This window comes from Harmonia axyridis, chromosome 1, assembly GCF_914767665.1.
Source record: "Harmonia axyridis chromosome 1, icHarAxyr1.1, whole genome shotgun sequence".
Lineage (NCBI taxonomy): Eukaryota > Metazoa > Arthropoda > Insecta > Coleoptera > Coccinellidae > Harmonia > Harmonia axyridis.
This window is the reverse complement of record NC_059501.1, coordinates 31,400,414-31,422,897: the sequence shown is the minus strand read 5'-3', so window position 1 is coordinate 31,422,897 and position 22,484 is coordinate 31,400,414. Positions and strand designations below refer to the sequence as shown.

General features: G+C 34.7%; 1 protein-coding gene across 13 annotated transcripts in view; it reads left to right on the top strand.

The window, feature by feature from the left end:
- LOC123674638 (rho guanine nucleotide exchange factor 18) overlaps positions 1 to 22,484 on the top strand; it is a 91,845-nt gene that overhangs the window by 48,231 nt on the left and 21,130 nt on the right. For all 13 annotated transcript variants that reach the window (XM_045609662.1, XM_045609632.1, XM_045609623.1 and 10 more), the window contains 5 exons: positions 6,787 to 7,038; positions 13,159 to 13,338; positions 16,233 to 16,347; positions 16,411 to 16,591; positions 20,755 to 20,915. In XM_045609662.1, the coding sequence (XP_045465618.1) occupies positions 6,787 to 7,038; positions 13,159 to 13,338; positions 16,233 to 16,347; positions 16,411 to 16,591; positions 20,755 to 20,915 (889 nt within the window). The remainder of the gene's footprint in view (positions 1 to 6,786; positions 7,039 to 13,158; positions 13,339 to 16,232; positions 16,348 to 16,410; positions 16,592 to 20,754; positions 20,916 to 22,484) is intronic.

The following is a 22,484-nucleotide window of genomic DNA, read 5'->3' as shown; positions in this document are numbered from 1 at the left end:
TCGTTACATGAGGTAATATTCAAAATGCTTTCAATTGTATTGAAATCCCTGTTAGAAATTTTTTTTTTGCATTTTCTGGAAAACCATTCAGTGTATCATAAGTATACCGGATGATTTCTTCGAGTTGAAGAAGAAGAATCAGACAAAAATCTCGAAAAGGAAATTTCTTACAGAAAAATGTTTCGAATAAAAGGTTGACGATTTTGAGGGGGAAGTCCACTTATGCCAGAATCTCTTTGGAATTTCAAAAGGGAAACCCCGTTTTTCATTGCATATTCGTATTATTCTACGGCAAAAAATACAACATTTTTGTAAGAACTATTTTTCACGAATCGTCACAAGGATTCTAGTTTGAATTTTCCATCTGAACGATCTTAATGTAGGTACTTATGTATTTACTTACTTGAAACAAGACTACAGTAATTGATGAAAAAAATATTTAAAAAATTATTTATAAATTAGTTGATGGATACCGAAACCCAATTACAATACAAATAAGACTTAACAAAGATACAAGCCGAAAACGGTTTTACTTGGTTTTTTATGTAATTTGTACGTGGTGTTGTCTGATGAAAAACAAACATGATTCGAGTATAGAATGACGAAACAAAAATTACACTCAACAAATAGATGAGGACAATTAAACATGTCATTAAACAGTTTGTTTAAAGGCAATATAGATCCAAGTGAAGGGGGCATGCGAAGATGCCCTCATAATCGTTCCATTGGTATTCCGTGTTTGAGTGCTTACATGCTTGGAAACCTAGATCTTATAACTCAGTTAACTACAGTTAGTACCTATTTGAATGAAAATATTAAGGCGCTTCAGCTTTTTTAACAGTGCTTGTTTTTTAAGAGTTTGAGAACTTTAAATAACAATACGAGACAAAATTTGTTGGAAGTTAACTTGCATCATTGGTTTGTTCGTTTTTTTGTTTATTTTTCTAGCTTAACTTGTAAATTGTATGGATTAAGAACAGAGCATCGTCGGGATTAAGTTGAAGCTCTGTTAGACTTCGCCCTCTAGTGATCTAATGAAAACTACATTATAAAGACCATATTATTATTTTTATTATAATTAATTTTAATGGATGTAATGGCCATTCGTTAATGGCTTAAGGATTGTCTTTGCTCCATATACAGCAATTTTGCTTATTAACGAAGCTCATTTAACCATAAATGAGCTTCATTACTATACACAAAATGCTCATCTTCGTCCACTTTCAAATTATCCCAATCTGCAAAAATTTAACGTAGCGATGGCCATTTGACTTTAATTCATCCACGAGCTGAATTTCATAGACACATCAATCATGATTTTCACGTAGTCGAAGGACATAGACCAACAAGTTGAGAACGGCGACGTATCGACGTCTTCTTTAACACACAATAATATTGAGTGTTTCGCATTAGTTGATTATTGAAATAGCTAAATGGCTATGGGAATAAAACGTTTTTAATTTTTTTAATGAGAAATATTGAGTTATTCGTATGGAAATAGAATTGAAATAGCTTGATATGGCTATGGGAATAACGTGCTTTTGATTTTTTTTTTAAGAAAAATATTGAGATATTCGGATGAGAATAGTATTGAAAAAGCTAAATGAATCACATTTAGGAATTGTATGGCATAGATTTTAATGTTATCTAAAATTTATTTCAGAAAAAGATGAATTTTATTGAGTGCTACCCGAAAATATTTTTCAATTTCTATTCCTGAGTTTTTAGATAGTTCAGTATATCAATAATATTATAGATAATTAAATTTATATTCGATATAATGTAGCTACAAGTTTAACTGAGCTTTAGGAAATTCAAAATTTGTGATAAGTAAAAACACAAAAGAAATTTTTAAAATTTTATATATTTTATCTTCAGAAAAAATAGCTCAAATATTTTCAGAAATCGACTGAGGAAATGAGATAGTGAGTGTTATTGGGAATGAAAGTGCCATATTTTTCCTATCAAAGGACAAATTCAGCCTTACAATCCAAAAGTATACTCTACTCTAACGGTTTAAGAAAGTACTGCAAATTTTATACATGGTTTATTATATTACCTTTCATCATCAAATATGCAAGCACATATGAAAAAAAACATATAATAAATATCAATATAAAAAAAATTATGATTAACATCCGACGAAGAGATTCGAATCAAGGCGTCGAAACTGGAATATCATGGTCAAAAATTCATAACTGCGTATCTATGAATGGCAGGAACTTGCTGTATAGTCTTCATTATTACTTTAGTAACACTTGTTCTCAATATCATAATTGTATGGCTCCTTCCTTCAAAATTTTGGTTCCATATAGAGATTGACATAATAGTCCTCTGTTTTGAAGTGATTACTACATATTACGGTTGTGGCAGAAGATTTTTTGTGTGTTACTACAGTAGCAATATTTTCTTTGGCACGCACATTTCTTTGTCTTGTTTGATGGTTTTGAATCTAGAAGAGTAAAATAAGTGCGATGACTGCACGAGTTGCTTGCTCTATTGACCGTAACATAGATGAAGTGATCTATGAGCCTCGCGATCAGATTTATCTGTTCAAAGTGAATTTCCACAATTTGGAAGCGTTATTGTCCTAGAGTTGAACGATTTATGTTGATGAATTGCCAAATTTTACTGAAAACTGAACAGAAATATCAACACAATCTTTACAGACAACAACCATCGGAACTTCGCTTGTAGCTACAAAAACCCCTTCAATATTTTTTTTATTTTTGGATCTTCTGTTCACCAAGTCCGTCGAAAGCGAATACAGCGCAATTCTTGAACATTCCCGGAACTGGAGATCCTCTTTATTCTGAAGCAATGAGCATGCATTTCGAGTATCCGTTAAATATTCGAAAGAACGGATATAGCGCGGGAAACATTCTTGCTATCCTCGTCATACTATTGTTACAGTTTACCCACACTAAGATACGGAAATGAAGGTATAAACGGTTTTATTACAAGAAATGAACAAGTCGAACCGTGAAAAATGTTGTTGCGATGCGATGCAGTAAGCAGTTAGGTATTTCCAACTATCGACCGTGCAATTGTTCTCTCCTACACGTTTTGGTAGATGATCGACGTCGACGAATTTCGGTACTTAAATGGTCGATTGTTTATTCTGTTCTGTTTACGTGGAGCTTACGTTTAATGTTAAAAATTTTGGTTGAACGGAGTAGCATGAAATTCTCAGAAAACGTTGATAAAGCGCTATGTACGATAATGTTATGCAGTTTTTTATCGATATTTTTATGTCGTAGAATATTTGAGGACAATTTACGAAGAAATTGTAATATTCGAAGGATTTATTATATCACAGACAGGATGTTCCAAACTCTATGGCCTATAATACGTTTCTTGAGAAACGAAATGAGGATAACATGGAAATTTGGATTTCTTGGGTTATGTTTTATTGATTTGAAGTATTTTCAGCTCTGTGGGGTTGAATAGTAGCAATCAATTTGATATTTCAAATAGAAAAAAAAATAACCAGTTAGTTCATTTTGAAAGGCTCATTATCTAGGCAGCTATAACCTTTGAAGCTGTCATCTTTTGACATTTGACAATTAACTATGCCATTACTAAAAATGTAACAAAAATTAAGGAAGGCATTCATAAAGGATGAAAAACTGCAAAATTTATTTAATATGAAAGTTGACTTGATTTCAAGTCAAGCTCAAATCAAGTAGTAGTTTTCAATCTCAAGTCAAGTATTTATATATCAAGTACTTGAATCATATTAAGCTACTTGATTTTCAGCAGTTTTATTGAGTAGTGTAACATCAATAAAAATGGATGAAATGAGGAGGAACCTTGCAAAAAAACACTTTTATCTATTCAACTTATTGTATAAAAGAACATAAAATATCAACTTTTTTTTAATAGAAACATAAATTAAATCACTATAAATCATAACAAAATGAAAAATAATAAAAAAATAATGTTTCTTAATATTGAGAAACCTCCAGACTGTTTGATTTCTTAATTTTCCAACCAGGATCTAAAACTCATGAGACATCTTATAGATTTGTCGCCTAACCTATTGCGGGTTTTTGTAACTGTAAGAGCAGCTTTGGAAAATTATTTTTCAACAGGAGCTGATAATGCTGGCGTTGATAAAAAATCCTTGGCCGTTTCGACCAAGTTTGGAATAGTTATTTATAATACAAGTGCAGAAGGCATCGATATTCTTCCACGAGTTCAAAATTCAAAAACGAGCCACGAAGTGGCGAGTTTTTGAATGAACGAGTGGTAGAATGAGCCTTCTGTACGAGTATTATACATTATTTTCTCTAATTCATTGCATTCTTATTGAAATTAATGAAATATTTCCATAAATATCATTTAGTGATTTTTGGCTTGAAAAATGTTGGTTGGCAGAACTGATTTCTTGGCAAATTGATGAATTGACAGATAAAGCCGTGGCGGAAAGTTCGGAGTACCAACATATAATAATAAAATATAACCATGAAAACTGTGCGTTTCTGATATATTCTCGCACGATTTTGTTCTACAAGATGTGGAAGAATGAACGGAGTAACCACAGAATTAGAGAAAGATATTTCTGAAACCACCAAAATCTTAAAAAAAGATTTCATAGAATTGTGAGAAAACTACTAATAAAGTCACACTGGCGAATGCTTCAGTTTCTCAGCGCTCTAAGAATCCATTTATTGAGTCTAAGCCCGCACGAGATTGCAAAAATATATGCCGTGCGTATCAAGCTCAAGTAATATCAAGTCATATCAAGTCAAGCAATAAATATCTAAAATCAAGTCAAGCCAAGCTCAAGTAGTTGGTAAAAATGTCAAGCTACATTAACGATTAACGAATCCCTACCGTTTGTCGCATTCTTCTCAGGACACCCTTAATATAGAATAACCATTTTCTTGTTTTCTTGCTTCGTTCGAACCGTATAAAATTCAAGCAGAATCAAAAAAAAAATAAGAAAGCACCAACGTGAAGTTTCTGATCTCTCGTTCATTCCTGCACTAATTAGACATTTGGAGATCCTTCTATTCGCAATTGGCGAATGAGTGAACCAACGCTCGAAAGATACTGACTTCACGTCAGTGCTCAAGGAACTTGGAACTTCTTTCTCTTTTGCAGTCAGGCTATTAGCCTTTTACTGCTCAATCTCAATATAATTCACCTCTGGTGAGCCATTTTGATCTGCTCTAGCAGGTGGCAATATGCCACTCAGAAGATTTGTGTAAACATTACACAATCTCTGTGCCATTAGGAGTTTGGCTTTAACACACACTTCCTAGGGAAGTGCCATCTTCGGTCTTTTGCGTTTCCTAGGGGCTTTTTTATCATAGTCGCAAGCCTTCCTTATAAGAGGGTTTGCGTGATTTTTCATCTTACTGAAGGTCTTCACGCTCAGGTCTTTCAGATGGTCGTTTAGGACGTCAGTGCTCTCTTCATTTTTATTATCAATATACGCTTTCTAATATAATTGTTTACTTCCTTCCCATTTGAAGCATTCAAGACTCAAATCCAAAATAATATGGGAAATGTATTTTTTTTGTCCAGGAGTGTAGTTATGGATTATGATGTTGTCCAGTTATCATTATTTGCACGATACAAATTGAGTGTAATCAATAATTCACCATGGAATGGTGGATTCAGGGGTGTTTTTCTAGAGTGGGTCCATAGTTTCTTAACTAGTCGATGCCTTTATGTGAGTGTGGATCAGCATGATTCCGGTAGATATCCTGTGAAGATTGGTGTCCCGCAGGGATCTGTTCTAGGACCCTTTTTATTCATCATTATCATATTTGTGAAGGATCTACCCAATCATATAAATAAGTATTACCCGTCACTTTATATTTCCGTCAAAGTATTGCTCTTTGCAGATGATACCTCATTTCTCACCACAGCGCGGAATCTGACGGAACTCAAGATGAAGTGCGAGTTGTTGGTGCAAATCTTTTCTGATTGGTGCTACAGGAACTCTCTCATATTAAATGTTAATAAAACAGATCTTATTTATTTTCAAACTCGTGATTCAGGTCGGCGACTTATTTTAAATGTCCCTTCAGGAGACTTGCAATCATCCGACTCTTCGAGGTTTCTTGGTCTACATGTCGATATCACTCTTGATTGGAGGAATCATGTTGATAGTGTTTGTAGAAATTTATGTAGTTCTTATTATGCTATAAGAGCATTAAAAAATATATTGCCGTTGAATTCGTTATTGGGAGTATACTATTCGCTAGTGTACTCTCACCTGAATTATAATGTGATTCTGTGGGGGTGAATCGCCTGACATCAATTCAGTCTTTGTGGCACAAAAAAGAATAATTCGACTGATGTTCAATCTTAAACCAAGGGAGTCCTGTAGACCCGTATTTATCAATTATAGAATTCTTACTGTACCTTGCATATACATGTTGAAATCCCTGCTGTATATACATACAAATTTTAATTCAATGTTAAAATGTTCTGAATATCATGAATATCATACCAGACATAAAGAAACTCTTTGTTTTTCAAGGCACCGTACAACTAAATTTCAGCAGCCCTTTCAATCATCTGCCTCTTAGGCTGAAGGTTTTGCAACACAGGAGTTTCAGGAAACATGTGAAATCACTCCTAGCGGAGAGATGCTTTTATAGCAGAAATAAATATTTAAGTTCAGTTGTTGTCTGATTTAATTTTTGTTTGGGTATAATTTTTTTTTCTTTTATTTTATAAAACTATTATTATTATTATCATTTGTAATAGAATCAAAATTATGTTATGTTTCTCATCTTTCTAACCTTTGTTTTGTTCTTTTTAAAGATGAGTGCGGGGCTAGTGGAGGTGAGGCCGACAGTGACGAGGACATTGTGACAGAATATCACGTGGCGTCAGTCGTTGCCGGTGGGATGCGATCTGGGGGCGGGCAGGGTGTCCATGGCCCTCTTCCGACCATAAGCGTGACGCCCCATTCGCCCGCCAACAAGACATACCCTGTGCTGGAGGATAGCTTGAGGCAGGTGCGAGACCTCTCGGAGACCGTACACCAGATGCGACACCAGTCTATGTCGCAAAGTAAGTACCCGTGACTTCCTGATTTACTAGACTATGAACATGCCACGGTTACGCCAGCCGTAAACATATACAGGGTGATTCACCGGGATGGCCTATTAGACGTTTATGGAAAACTAATCATAATTTTGTGCTGAAAATTTGCATATTGGGGTTTGAGACAATGATCTTTCTCTCCCAAATATTTTCAGATCTCTACAACTTCCGGTTATACCGGAAACAGACTACTACTTCCTCATTTCAAATGGTACACCCAGTTTATTATTGCATCAATAAATAACTTTTTTGATGACAATTTCGACAATATGCCATATCTTGGGGAAAACCTCAATGGTTCATGAGGGGAATGGAATTCTTATGAAAAAATTTTGTTTTTTTGAATTTTCTCGACAGCTCGAAAAAGCTTTTTTCGAAAAAGTTTTTTTCTTTTTCGATTCTGCAAATACGTAGTATTATAAGACTGTTTGCGATTTGGACTAAACATGTACAGGGTGTCCATAAAAAGATCATGAACTTGGACAAATCAAATTCATCAAAACTCGAGATTTTCAAACCTACATTTTTATTATTTCAGTCGATTCTACGTACAAAAATAGTAGGGGTTACTTAAGCAAACCTTATACCTAGAATGAATACTTTAATGGTTATCGAGGAAGAACCGAGTAAAAACCGCAATTCCTTACTGTGTAGAATAGGCTGTGACACAGAAAGAAACTGAAGTTCGATGTTTGGACAACTAAATTTTACATTTCATGAATTATAATTAATTTTTCGTTGGGATTGTTGAGAAATCCATAAAGCAATACAATTTTCAATTACGAATAATTCATTACAATTCTTGAAATGTCAAATTTAGTTATGGACACATCGAATTTTAGTTTCTTTCTGTGTTTACCAGAAGTCACAGACTACTCCTAACCGTTATAAATTGCGGTGTTTCCTCATTTATAGTTTTCCTCGATAACTCGTAAAGTATTCATTTTAGGTATTGGGTTTGCTTGAGTAACCCCCACTATTTTTGTACGGAGAATCGACTGAAATAATAAAAAATATAGGTCCTAATTCGAAAATCTTGAGTTTTGATGAATGTGAAATGCCCAAGTTCATAATCTTCTGAAATACACCCTGTACAGGGTGGGCAAATTTCGATGTTTTAGCACTACAACTTTTAAACCAGAGGTGATGGACAAAATCTGATGCCCACTTCTCGATCTTTTTTTCTGAGAAACTATCAAGGGTAGTATTCATTTTTGGCCACCTTCTTTTGTTTTCGAGTTATAAGCGAAAATTGGAAAAATGGCGATATCGAAAAACATTTATATCTCCGCTAATACTAATGATAGAGCTCTGAAATTAAAACATTATACAGGCACTTTTTTACGTAGAATCCAGTGGCGTGCTCGTATTTTCGAAAGGGTTTTTATTTACGCAGCTATGACCCAAAGTTATGTTTTTTCAAATGGGAACCCTAGATTTTTGTATCATTTTCTGAAAGCTTGATTTTTCCTGATTTCAAAAATATATAACATCGTATGATTCGGATCAATATAAATAATAGAAAAGGGCCAAAAACCTCTTTTCACCTAAGAGTCTCAATATTTCTATGGTTTCAACTGTTGATGAACACAAAAAAATTGAGCTTTCTGTAACAAGAGAAGTGTCCTTCCGTCAATCTGATTATTTCTATGATTTTCACTTATTTCTACGAAATTCGAATCAAGATATGTTTTATAAATTTTTTATCTAAAAATTGATTTGGAAATAACGGAGAAACCACAAAATCGAATTTTTCTATCGAAAGAGTTGTATTGAGATGCATGTATCAGGAGATTATTTACATAGGTCTCCAGAATCAATACGCACAAGTACCAATCCATTTTAAACAGCATATGAAACAATGCATATCTGATTGAACTCAACATTTTAATTACGAAGGGACAAACAAGAAATAATATTTAACCTAATAATGACAACAATTGCACAATGCACAGTCGACACCTCTTCTCGATATTTCAATAGATGAATATTTGAAACTGTGTTCAAGCTACCTAGGAAACTTTTTCCAAATTCGTTTATCTTTTCGAAACTATTTGTATAAACTAAATATAGATTCGAATTTTGTAGAAATAAGTGAAAAGCATAGAAATAATCAGATTGACGGAAGGACACTGCTCTTGTTATAGGAAGGCTCATCAACAGTTGAAACCATAGAAATATTGAGACTCTCAAGTAAAAAAAGGTTTTTGACCATTTTTTGTTATTTATTTTGATACGAATCATACGATGTTATATATTTTTGAAATCAGAAAAAATTAAGCTTTCAGAAAATGGCACAAAAATCTAGTGTTCCCATTTAAAAAAACATAACTTTGGGTCATAGCTTCGTAATTAAAAACCCTTTTGAAAATACAAGCATGACACTGGATTCTACGTAAAAAAGTGCCTGTATAATGTTTTAATTTCAGAGCTCTATCATCAGTATTAGCGGAGATATAAATGTTTTTCGATATCGCCATTTTTCCAATTTTCGCTTATAACTCGAAAACAAAAGAAGGTGGCCAAAAATGAATACTACCCTTGTTAGTTTCTCAGAAAAAGAGATCGAGAAGTGGGTATCAGATTTTGTTTATCTCCTCTGGTTCAAAAGTTGTAGTGCTAAAACATCGAAATTTGCCCACCCTGTACATTTTTGGTCCAAACCGCAAAGTCTCAAAATACTACGTATTCACAGAATCGAAAAATACTTTTTCTGCAGAAATATTCAGAAAAATGTTGGACCTTGTCGCCACCATTTTTTTCATAAGAATCTCATCAACTATTGGGTATATTATACCCAAGGTATGGCATATTGCTGAAAAAAAAATCAAAAAAGCTATCTAATAATGCAATAATATACTGGGTGTGCCATTCGGAATAAGGAAGTTGTAGTCTGCTTCCGGTACAACCGGAAGTTGTAGAGATCTGAAAATATTTCAGGGAGACAGATCATTGTCTCGAACCCAATATGCAAATTTTCAGCTCAAAATGATGTTTTCCATAAACGTCTAATAGGCCATCCGGGTAAATCACCCTGTAAACTCATACATAATATTATTATGTTGTGAGGTCATTTTCTTAACCCTTTCAGACCTACGGTACACAATTCAGACATACGTTCTTTGTGAATTATCATATTGAAATTAAAATTTACTTAGTTAGAAACTGTGGTCGTCGCTCGAGAATATTATGAGTTACCGAAAACGATACCCCTAGCGTCATCTGTTGCTTTCTATGTACACTAGTCCGCTAATGTTGGGTAGTAACTAATGAAACTTTGAAGTGTGCAGGTAAGCGTTTTGTTTATGTAGAAATCTCAAATTTTGAGTTAGGAGGTGGCTTGAAATGAATATGACATTCTGTATTTTGATCTTAAGTCGAAATATGCAAGGAAATTCATTAATATGGGAAGTAGAGATTTGGACCTACAGCTACTTGCGGATGAAATTTGGCCTGAAGGAACGCTAATCAGACCATTTCGTACAGAAAGAAAAGGAATTTTTCCTTAGATCGTCCACTCATAAATTCCGGGTAGGTAATTTCAAAATCCATTGCTATTACCAAAATGTGAAGAGAGGTTTAAGAACAAAAATGATCAATTTTGCAAAGTCAGTGTCCAATGTTAATTTGGATGTGATATTGCTCACAGAAACATGGTTAAATTGTAGTTTCAATAATGTCAAACTTGATCTCGGCGAGCATAGTGTCATAGTATAAGGAAAGGATAGTAAGCCAACCGCCGTTTGACGGTAAGGAAATAGTCACCAGGGGTCGCTACGGTAGTTGGATTTGGATTTGGAGAAGTAACTCGATAATGGATAGCGCTGAATCATGAGCTATAGATGGCGCAGAAATAATACGATAATTCATTCAGTGGCATTCAGGGGTCGCATGACATTGCCAACAATTTTTATGTTATTATTAAGTTATCACAAATACACGCCACTGGCGTAAATGCTTATTACAGAGCAGAAAAAATATCAAAATATAGAAATCTTCTGACCACTCTATTTCAAATATTTTAGTTCTCCAAAATAACACCGATTTTTTCAGAGGGCTCCACTTTACGGACCAATTTTTGACAGTAAAATTCGAGTAAAAAGTGAGTACAACTAGATGGCGCTCAACATCAACAAAATTGAAAAAAGCACTACACTGGCTTACTATCCTTTCCTTATACTATGATAGTGTATATAAAAATATAGAGATGAAACTAGTAACGATAAAAAAAAAGAGGTGGTGAGTCTTGGTAGCAGTAAAGACGCATATTTCTCCTCTCTCCTTCTCCAAATATTTCTTTGTAGCCCTAACATTGAACATATGTTTATAATGCTAGACAAGGAAGCGAGTTAGGCATGCCGCAGACCGTTTACTTCTTAAAGGGGTTATGAGATTAACACACAAGAATCGTGAGATTGATATGGTTATTATGGAACAGAGACCAAGTGACAGAAATTGAGGTTGAAATGGATTCATAAAATATTTGATTAATACGTGTAATTTCCAGAATTTCTTTGGTGATACACTGCCTCACCTGTGTCATAGGACAAGCCGCCACTGGCCAAATTTGGAAAATTTGACTTACATTCCAAATGAGTGGCTCAAACGTATGATGGGGCTAGTGTAATGTCGGGAGAAGTAAACGGTTTACAGGCAAGAATCAAATCTACAGCACCACAAGCGATGTTTACTCATTGCTATACACACGTATTCAATTTGCTTTTAAGTAGTGCGTGCAGTTCAATTCAACAGGTTAAGTTTTTTCTAGACCCTTCCAGGATTTTCATAATATTATCATCAATTAAGTATTATTGTGGCAATATTTTGTAACATTACATTATTACATGTTTAGTGGGAGTCTAAAATTGTTATCTTATGGGTATGCAATATTTGTCGCTAAAAAGTGTTTTTCAAGATGTTTTCCTACGAGAAATGTTACTTCAAAGAAATTATATTTTTCAACTTCGACACAGTATATCTCTAAGAATAGTTTGGCGAGTTGTTCTCGAGTCAAATTACGAGATCGCTGGTGGACTCATCGGTTAGGCATTCCAGCGATCTCTGCCTAAATCACACCATCTCGGAGAAGTGACTCTGTTGCAACGCGACGGCCCCTTCAAAGTTCAAAGGATTCAAATCCGCCGGGGCCGATATAGTGTGGCGCGAACAGCCTAGCTCCATCTGTGAGCAGACGAGACACTACAATAGTAATAGGATTGAGTTGGACCCATAGACTTTCTTGTTCAGGATGTGATATTCTACAACTTTCAGAAAAATTAACCGGTGACAAAATTTCCATTAGGCTGCTGCCTGGTCCTTTCCGATTCATTTTATTATTATGATTGTTAAAAGGAAACTTAGGTGCACGCTTATTTTGAAAATCTGAAAACTAAGATTTGTGTTCAGAATTCAGATGATTGAATTTCATTGTAGGGTATCGGAATTGAGGTTCATCTGAAATTTCATACAAAATTACATGATTAAAAATCAGATCAAACGCGCGAAAGCTCTTGCTTTCACGACAGTGCTTTTCTCATTTTTTTTAGTAGGTGTCGAAATTAGTATCCACACTATCAGTGGAAATTTCAATATTTCATCCATGTCATTCTCACTTCTAATCCTATCAATAGGCTTTTAGATATGAAACAGAATTTCGTTTGATGAAGTGCTGAAAATGTTCAATAATTGATCGAAGAAGACTTGATTGTTTGCAACAAAAATTCTGGTTTTTATATCGCGATAACGAAAGAACTTTTCTTTGGCACAGTAGATGTATCTGGGAGCTAAAGGCTGAAATAACCTCTTCGACTTGCCTACGAATAAGTTCTCGAATTTCAAAAGAAACTCATCAATAGATTCCATTATCTTGCGGAATTCCATGAACGAATTCTTAAAGTGCTGTCGTCTGCTCATGATCGCTCTTTAATTATGCCACTCGTTAAACCATCGCTCAAACACCAGTTCTTCGCCAGAAAGAAATTTTTATTTTTCAGTCCGTTTTCGTTGCGACATTAGATAGCGATTTTTATAATACGGATGTTCATAGTGCGGGATTCAAATATAAATTAGGCCCGTTTTGTGTTCCAGGTTCTGCCGTTGCTCCCATAAAAGAGATACCGGTATCGGCTTTGAACCCATTCCTGACGCAGGTGGCTAGACTTAGTGCCAGCTGTCCAGCCCTGAACGAAATGATGACAGAACTCGAGACATTAGGAGGATCACTTGGCTCTTCTCCCATGCACCCTGTCCTGAGCAGAAAAAACAGTGGTATGTTGTCGCGAATAACACAATTTAAGCTTGTTATTATAACGTGTCAAAATTTTTTCTCATTCAGTTCGAATACGATGTCGTAAAGTGACATCAGCTAAAAGAAGTATATTATTATTGTATTGTCTTAAAACATTAATGAGATGAATGGAAATCGCCTTGTAACTGATGCATTTGTTTTGATGCCAACATTCGTCACTCCTTGTCTGACGGGACACTATAGCAGTAGAGCCACATAATTTGATTAATAATAATAGTTTACAATGTGATTTATTCATAAAAATTCTTTCGTGTTTCAAAAGGTTCAATGTTTTTCTCAGTTTAATTATTTATCTATTGTGAAAAAAAAAAGGATTCCCGATAAAGCATTCAACAATCAAATAAGGATTCTCCATGCTCGCACACACAATCGGCTAGCCCGATTCTGATTGGTGAAACTAAACTTCCATCTCTCATGTATTCGGGATCGAGCACAAATGTTTACTTTTCGTTCCTTCTATCTATATTCTAGATTTTAATCTATCATTTCATTTTTGTTTCAACTATACTTAACTTTTTTCTTCAATTTATTATTCATTATTTTCAAATGAACATTTCATTAGGAAAACAGTAGAATTCTATCAACTGATTTATTCTATGTCAACTTCAATAAAGATATATTATTATTATTTTTATAAAGTGGTATGCAGGTGATTTGCATAAATGTATAATCTCATATGCCATCGAAATTAATATACATACAGGGTGTTTTGATTTGTTTCCGACAAACTGAAACGGGTGATAGATCACATCATTTTAAGCAAAAAAGTTCCTATGAACATGGGTCCGGAAATGCTTCGTTTCCGATATACAGGGTGTTAAAGTTGAAAAAATAATTCGCGTTTTCTTAAATATCTTTCGACTGATTCCAAATAATTGCATGAAAGTTGGTACATAGGGTTTTTTGAGGTGAGAAATTCAAATTTGTGGTCGATTTGGTTGTATTTTCTAGAGGGCGCCACTGGCAATCATTTCGTCCCCTTTAAACCGTAGCAACTTTTCTGTGCTACCCTGTACGTCATTCTGGACTAAAAAAATCGATTCCCCTAACTTTTCTAGTTAAAAAAGGTATAACTCATTTAAGTTGCTAGGGGCAACCGTTTCAGAGAAAAACGCATTTAAAGCCAAATCCATATTTTTGTAATCTCTAAAACATGTAGAAACAAATTTGTAATAATTTTAAATTAAATATTTTTTAGAAGTAACAATTTAGAACAAAACAAAATAACATAATAATTTTTAAACAAGGTGTTCGAAATGTCCACCGTTCTGTTGAATGCACAAATGACATCTTCGAATGATTGATTGTTTTACATTCAACAATTGTTGCGGCAATAGATTTAAAATGGCTATACACAATGACAGATTTAAAGTGTGTTAGGTTCAGATGTCATTAATTATAATTATTGTTAACTAAGTTAATAGCTTATCAACAAATACAGGAAAATGGTATTGGTTACCAAAGGCCCGAACGAAGCATACAAAGAAGAAATCATCTACAGAGAAATAGGATTTTACAGACCTTCGAAGAAAATAAAAACTCGTAAAGCATCCCAACAACGCAATATTTCAGGAAACGGAATATTCAGAACACTTAAAAACAACAATTACATAGCATACCACTTCTACTTATTAGTGGGCAATAAAAAATCCGCATGCATTTCGCCTTAGAAATTTTCAAAATGAATTTAAATTTAATATTTGAATAGGAATAATTTCATGAAAGGATTTCGAAGCAGTCAAAACATATCAAAGAAAACGCGAATTATTTTTTCAACTTTAACACCCTGTATCTCGGAAACGAAGCATTTCCGGACCCATGTTCATAGGAACTTTTTTGCTTAAAATGATGTGATCTATCACCCGTTTCAGTTTGTCGGAAACAAATCAGAACACCCTGTATATGAATGTGGTTTGATCGCCAAGGTAACAAATTGTTTTTAGTATAATACTTCAAAATCTGAATTTATTGAGTGGTTTCAGTGTTATTTGAGATTATTTTAGGTATGGACATCCTATGTGGTTTGTCCGAGTTGTATATCGGATATCCTATTATGTCATGAATTTCGAAACATTTCGATGAAGTGAATTCGGTTTATTGTACCAACACGAATATTTCAGCGAAATCTCCAAGAACTACTTTTTATCAGTGCTTAATCACCCGAAGTAGATTATAAGTTTGAGTGAAGTTGTTAATATTGTTTTCGGTGAGAGTTATATGCATGTAGTTGATGAAGTAAGCCTTTGTCGTCGAATGGATCACCATTCATTCTGCGCCTACGAAACTTTGGACTTAACTGTTCCTAATTTTAAAAGAGTATATTTACGAATGAAAGCTGAGCTGTAGGGATAAATTTATTTATCAGCCCTTAGTGTGTAATTAGGTAGAACTATGAAATTTTATGATTATCTGTAGCGTTCAATATTCGATTTATTTTGATATTTCCTTATGATATATACTTTTTGTAATATATGATTTTATTAGAAATTATAATGAATGAAATAAATAAATAGACAATAATAATAATGAATTACTTTAATAATTTCGAGCCTTCAATGAAAAATGAAATAAAAGTATGCTATACGTATAATATATAATTTCACCTATACATGTGAATAAATGCATTTATTCCTACAGCGCAGGTTTTATCTACGAGTAAACTCCTTCATCTGCAAATAAATCCTGCGTTGCAGGGATAAATTTACTAATTCGAATGTGAAAAAACCTGCCCTCAGTCTCAAAATTCAAATTATGTTTTGCAATACCATATATATATTGCATATATAGCATTCATATATATATTATATAAATGACTAGTTTCATTCATTTCAATTCTGTGTTGGTTTTATTGAAGGTGCACAAGATTGGCTACGTCAGCCAGATACCAGCAGGCAACGGCGGAGGTCATGGACAGCACTTGAAGATTTGCGAGAGGGCAGAGAGAAGGTTAAGCAGAGAAGACAAAGAAGGTAAATCTTGTTTTTAATTTCGAACTGAAATTGTTCAATAATGACGTTTCATGACTTTCTTAGCGTTTCGCTCAGTAGTATGGAGTCCGAAGCCGACGAATCTATATGGGAAAATGTAGATAATATAGATGGCAGCACAGTTCGCCTTCTTGGACCAGAGAGACCTGTTTCTATAAGACATCGTGTCAATAGGACATCCGGGGGAGGGGCTAGTACACATTCATTGAATGAAGCCGATTTACAAGTAAGTTCTGTACATATTAATGAATCATGGATATTAATTTATTGGCCATCAAAAATACACGTCAGGTGATGTTTATTGTAAAAAGCCGGCCTAAAATTACCAATATATGCCCTGTTAGGTTAGAAAAGGCGGAGTTTTTTATCACGGTAAATTTTCGCCGGGGATCTTTGAGTAATGTTGAAGCAGAGCAAGAAAAAAGAGAATATACATAGTATCTCACAGAAGAGCGGCCCTACTAGCACTTGACTCACCTCAAGTTCGGCCAAATCTCAATGACACTCAACGCACTCGAAGAAGTCAGCTGACGGGAGAAGCTGAAACAACTCCTTTCATTGGACCAGAGTCTTTTACCAACCAGCCATCAGTCGATGTCAATTAAGAAATGGAAAAACGAAAGAGGAAGCTTGCATGGAGATAAAGTGGATAAAGTCAGACCAAGTTATACCACTTAAAGAGCTGGACTAAAAAGGTTGTCTAACTCAGTAAACAAGAACTGAAGAAAAGACGCGTTCACTTGCATTGACCTGTGAATCATTATCATCTGCGGAACATGAATGTTGCTGTCAAGAAACCTCTGCAACATCTGAATACTTGCTTTGCAATGTTGAAGATGTCCATTGCAAATGGCTTCAATACTTAACTCGTGGTTTTCAAAGTGAAGTTTATGGCGACTTTGCTGCTCGACTGCTAAACAGGGGCGGATCCAGACGATGTTTGAGGGGGGGGGCATAGGAAGTCACGGCTCATATAGGTTAGCAAAATAGCGGAAATTTTTATTGGTACCTACTGGGTCAAGTGTTTTTTTTTTATAGAAAGATGAATTTTAGTAAAGTATATCATATTCAGTTTCCAAAATTATTGTAGGACAAAAACAAGTTAAAAAAAAATTTCACATATTTCATAAATATATGTAGATTTATTTCATAAGAAACCTCAGGTGCAAGAAAGAATAAGGTGTAGTAAAAAGAAAAACATTATTTTTACATGAGGAACAAGTTAGAATGATCCAATTTAGGGGTCAATTATGCGCTGTTTCGTTCGATAACTACAGTTCCAAGTTAACAGTTGTGCCTTAGGGGAACAGCTCTTCATAGGTAATTACCTGCCAATCTCACGAAACACACAACAAAACCTTCCTGGCCGTTTCCGAAGGCTCTCCGCGTTTCGATCACGACCGTTTTTGCTTGATGTAGTCATAAATGATCCACTTTTCATCACCAGGTACAAAGCGTTTCAAAAATTGGACAATTTTGTTGCGATTCTGCAGTGATTCGCAATCTCGTTCGCAGTGGAAATTCGGTCCATGCGGTTTTTTGCGTTAGCTCATGTGGTATCCATACATCTAGCATCTTCTTGAGATCACCCTTATGCAAATAGTGTTCCAAACGGTTAATTGTGCACTCTTAAGCTCTTGAGCAATCGAAACAGGACTCGACAATGTCCATTCTTTTATCGATATTTTCGACAATTGGCCTCAGGGCCGCCGCCAGACATTCTAGAGCCCCGGCGAAATAAAAAATTTCACCGCCCTGTTTTGGCTAATTTATCTAAATTTTCTTTGAAGGAGCCTCTGTTATTCCTTTCAGGCATTTTTTAACTTTTATATGAAATCGTATTTTCCAACTTAAAATCACCTTCTCAAATATATCAAAACGTCCTACATTGTTTAAAAGTATGACGCACTATTTATAAATCAATAGTAAAAAACAACGAGTTCTTAAAGGTGCAAAAAGTTATGTTTTATTTACTGATTGTCCGACCCTACGATTTGGCGCCCCGGCAAAATGTGCGGCCCTGATTGGCATCGAAAAAACTGAAACGGAATCGACGAAACCAAAATTGCACGTGATTGGCTATAACAGTATCAGGTCCAAAAACACTATCAACATTTTCAGCCGTCTGGCTGGTATTTTTGTCTTTATCTAAGAAAAACTATAAAATTCAGCGTATTTTATTTCTGCTAGTGTCCATCTTTGTGGCGCGCTCAAATTTAACTGCGTCAACTCATCACAAAACTGTCAGAACGTTTTTGTAGTGCAAAATCTCATCTTTTCGAAGCCATATAGTGAAACCCGATCGGACTTGTACAACACGAGATACAGATAACTAAATCCATCTATTAGAAAAATAATGAATTCCTTTTTATTACACTCATTCGATTTTTCAGGATACATTTTTATATTTATAAGGTCCGCGAGGGGGGGCCATGCCCCCCCCCCCCTCTGTATCCGCCCCTGCTGCTAAACAGTGCGGGGAAGCACAATAAATAGATCTTTAGGTTAAAATGTCCCCGAGGTTAACAAGGCCTTATCACCCCTCCTGTTACCTTATCTAATCTTATCATACAATACAGTTAATGATTTTTAATCTGTTTAATTTTGGAGGATAATAAACAGAGTGTTTCCAAATTTGACGTGAACCTTGGAGGATGTGTTCATATGAGTCATTTGTTGTCGTTTGAGCCATATTTATTGATATCCGAAAATCAGTAGTTTACGAGATATTTGAGTTCTTGAGATTTCTCACCTTACTTCATTTTTCGTCAATTATCTCTCCGATGACGACATTATTATAATTTTGGATTATTTTCTTGGCCAGTGAGAAGCCTAGATCTAACACCGTTAGAATTAAATTTCAGTCGGAAAGTAACAACTAAAGAAATAAGAAAGAGGGCACGTGCTTGTATAAGGAATGAGGTCATTTCAAGCATAATTTATGAATACATTTTCTACTGAAATTCTGAGTTTAATTGCAATAAAAAATATTCAATTCGTTACTTTATTTTCTTTGCTTCTTTCTCCTTTGGAATCAAAATCTGCAGAAACAAAACTAGTGCCTGCATTCTAACGAAATAGTATATTCTAAAACAAGTTGCAGAATGGGCTCCTATTCCAATACGAATGCGAAATTCGAAAGCATGAGTGTTGGAATTGCCTTCTGCAACGAGTATTAGACGATATTTTCTTTATTTCTGTCAAGTTTTTTGTAATGTTGTCGGAATTCAATGAAAAATCAGATTATACATCCTAGTGACTTTTGTATTGTATCTTGGCAGTTGGTGTGAATGTTGCGAAAATTGACAGATTACGGAATTTGGATATGAATCGTTCGTTTCGAATTTTGAAAAAATTTACAATTACGCATTAAATTCGTGAATTATGTCTGATGAAATCGATTCAGCACCACCAGAATTAAAAGAAATTGCGAATATTGTTGCGAATCATTTCACTATATCCAAACTATATTATATTGACGATTATTGACGTTTGTTAGAATTTGATAGGATTGGAAATCAGTATAGACAACCACAAAACGAAAAATATAACTGATAACGATGCTGTAATGACTTCATTACAGCACTGTTTTTAGAACTGATGAACTCATTACGATACTGAAATAGAGAAACTATTTTAGGGAATAAATAAGGAATTTGGCGAATTTTTAAAATTATTCTGTCTTACATAAATTGTGGAATTCAAAAGTTGCTGTCGAATTCATATTAGAAATTTCATGTAGTAAAGACCTAAATTTACTTCTCCTTTCTTCATATATCAACTTTCAAATCATACTAATTCTTATTCAACATCTCATACAGCATAGTTTAGCTTTTTTCGTACATATCATATCCTTTTCTGATGGAAATAATCCAAAATTTAAATCAAACTTGGTCAACGTAGAAAAAATTGACGAAGAATGAAGTAAGGTGAGAAATATTTTGAAAAACACAAGAACTAAAATATCTCGGAAAGTGCTTATTTTCGGTTATAAATAAACATGGCTCAATGGGGAGCAAATACTAACACCTCCTTAGAAGGTTCACGTCTAATTTGGAAACACCCTGTATACTGATGCGATCCATTACAAGTGTAATTTAATGCAACTTATCTCTGAAAAAACAATTGGGTTTAATTTGTTGACATAAATTTTCCCAATTTGTTCGCCTTTTAAAAATGATTTTGAATTAGTACAAAATTAATTTCTGAATTAATTATTTCCTTATATGTATGTTGAATGTTTTGAATTTTCCCTTATCATCTTGGGTTATATTCATTAACTTTAACTGCAACCGATCTGTGACATGACATTCGAGATTACTTAAACACATTTCCTCGGATAATATTATTGAAATTAACCTACTGAAATGTTCTCTCACATGTTTTCAGAATGACTTCAACAAGGTGAAAGCCAAGAGGGAAGCGGAACAACTGAGACTCTCGCCTCAGAGACTGCCTCTTCAAAAATCCATCTCGACGCCATCAATAATAGCTGCAGGGGATCTAGCTGTCGAGCCGACGCTAGTGGGTGCCCAACCGACGCTCCCCATGTAAGTTGTAGACGTCTTAAAAGTAATCTTGTGTGTTTTGCGTAAACAAGATGCTTTCTTGTGCTAGTTTTTTCGACTCAGGCAACCGTTTGTTTTGTGATGTTTTGGGCCGTTTTCAGGAGCTTCTGCTAGAACGCCTGTAAATATCACTCAGCACGAAAAAGCACCAACAACGAAAGCGTTTTCTGGAAATACCTGGTTTTCGAACGCACTGAAAAAAATCTGGGCTTAACGATCACATAATAGGCTAGATGGCAGTATTAGACAATTCAAGGAGTGTTGTTCTTAGAGAATAATATATGTTTAAAGGATTCTTGAAAAAGTCTCAGTTTCAATTTAAACATTGAAATCGATTTAGATTTTCAATGAAAAAGAGCAATCAGTCTTATTACCTGAAATAACCAGAGCGAAACGTCACTTTTGAATATAAACATGAATAAATTATTCATGTTTATATTCATGTGCGCTAAGGGGAACATTTACTCAATCCTAGATATTCAGGATAAACATCGGTCGTGTCCGGCCTTCGACGCCTTTCTGGTCCTCGTCCTCTCGATTCCGCTAGTCTTTGACCTGTCGGTCGCCTCTCAGGAATTTTCTCACTGTCCTTGCTTTAATTAAAAGAACAGCGCACTGCATTATACTATATACTCACTAAGTCCTAGCGGCTTGATATTACTCTTGAGATTTTTAGGTACTTAAATCATGGTTGAGATGATATTTGGTATAGTCTTGTTGAAATTATTCCCCACAACCCCTTTATCTGAAATTCCAGGCCCCCATATGTATTTTGAAATGTTTAGTACTTACTCCTTTTTGGCTCATGTTATTATTTGGGATTGCTACATCGATAAGTATTGTTGTTTTTTCATCTTTATCTACTATTTAAATATCAGTTCTGTTGAGGGGAACTATTTTGTCATTGAGAACTGAACGATTTTACTTCAGTTAACAGCGTTCGTTTTCCAGGGTGGTGTTCAGCCTGTATTTGTAGTACGTCACTTTTTCAGAATGTCCTAATATGGTCGGATCCTTTATGATATGCTTGCTGTAGTTTTTCATTAAGCTCACTTGATATTGGTTGGTAGCATAAATCCTTCCGTTTCTGAATACATTTCACCTGATGTGAGCCGAAAGTTCGACGCTTCAATGTCGATATGATCCTGGTTCAACTCATTGAAATGTCTTCCATGCAGTTTTTCTTGGATTGTCTGGTGGTAGGATGAAATATGAAAATCATTTATGTACATCATACGATTGGGGGTGGTAGTATTACTATTGCCTCTGATGTTGATTTTTGTCTTAATAAATTGTTGTCCATCGTTTGCTCATGGTTCAGCATAGATACAAAATACACAATGAAAGTTTATGGGAAGGTGGAAGGTTTACTTAACCATTACGTCATGAGCCATGTACCTATGTGCGTTTGCGCGTTAAATGCAAACAAGAAAAACAAATTTGATTAAAATTTGACTTAATTGCCGAAATAAGGTTGATAATGAATTATACTATCAAACCCTGTCATCTAGCCTATTGTTATGTTGCACACATCTGCATCGCTTGAATGCT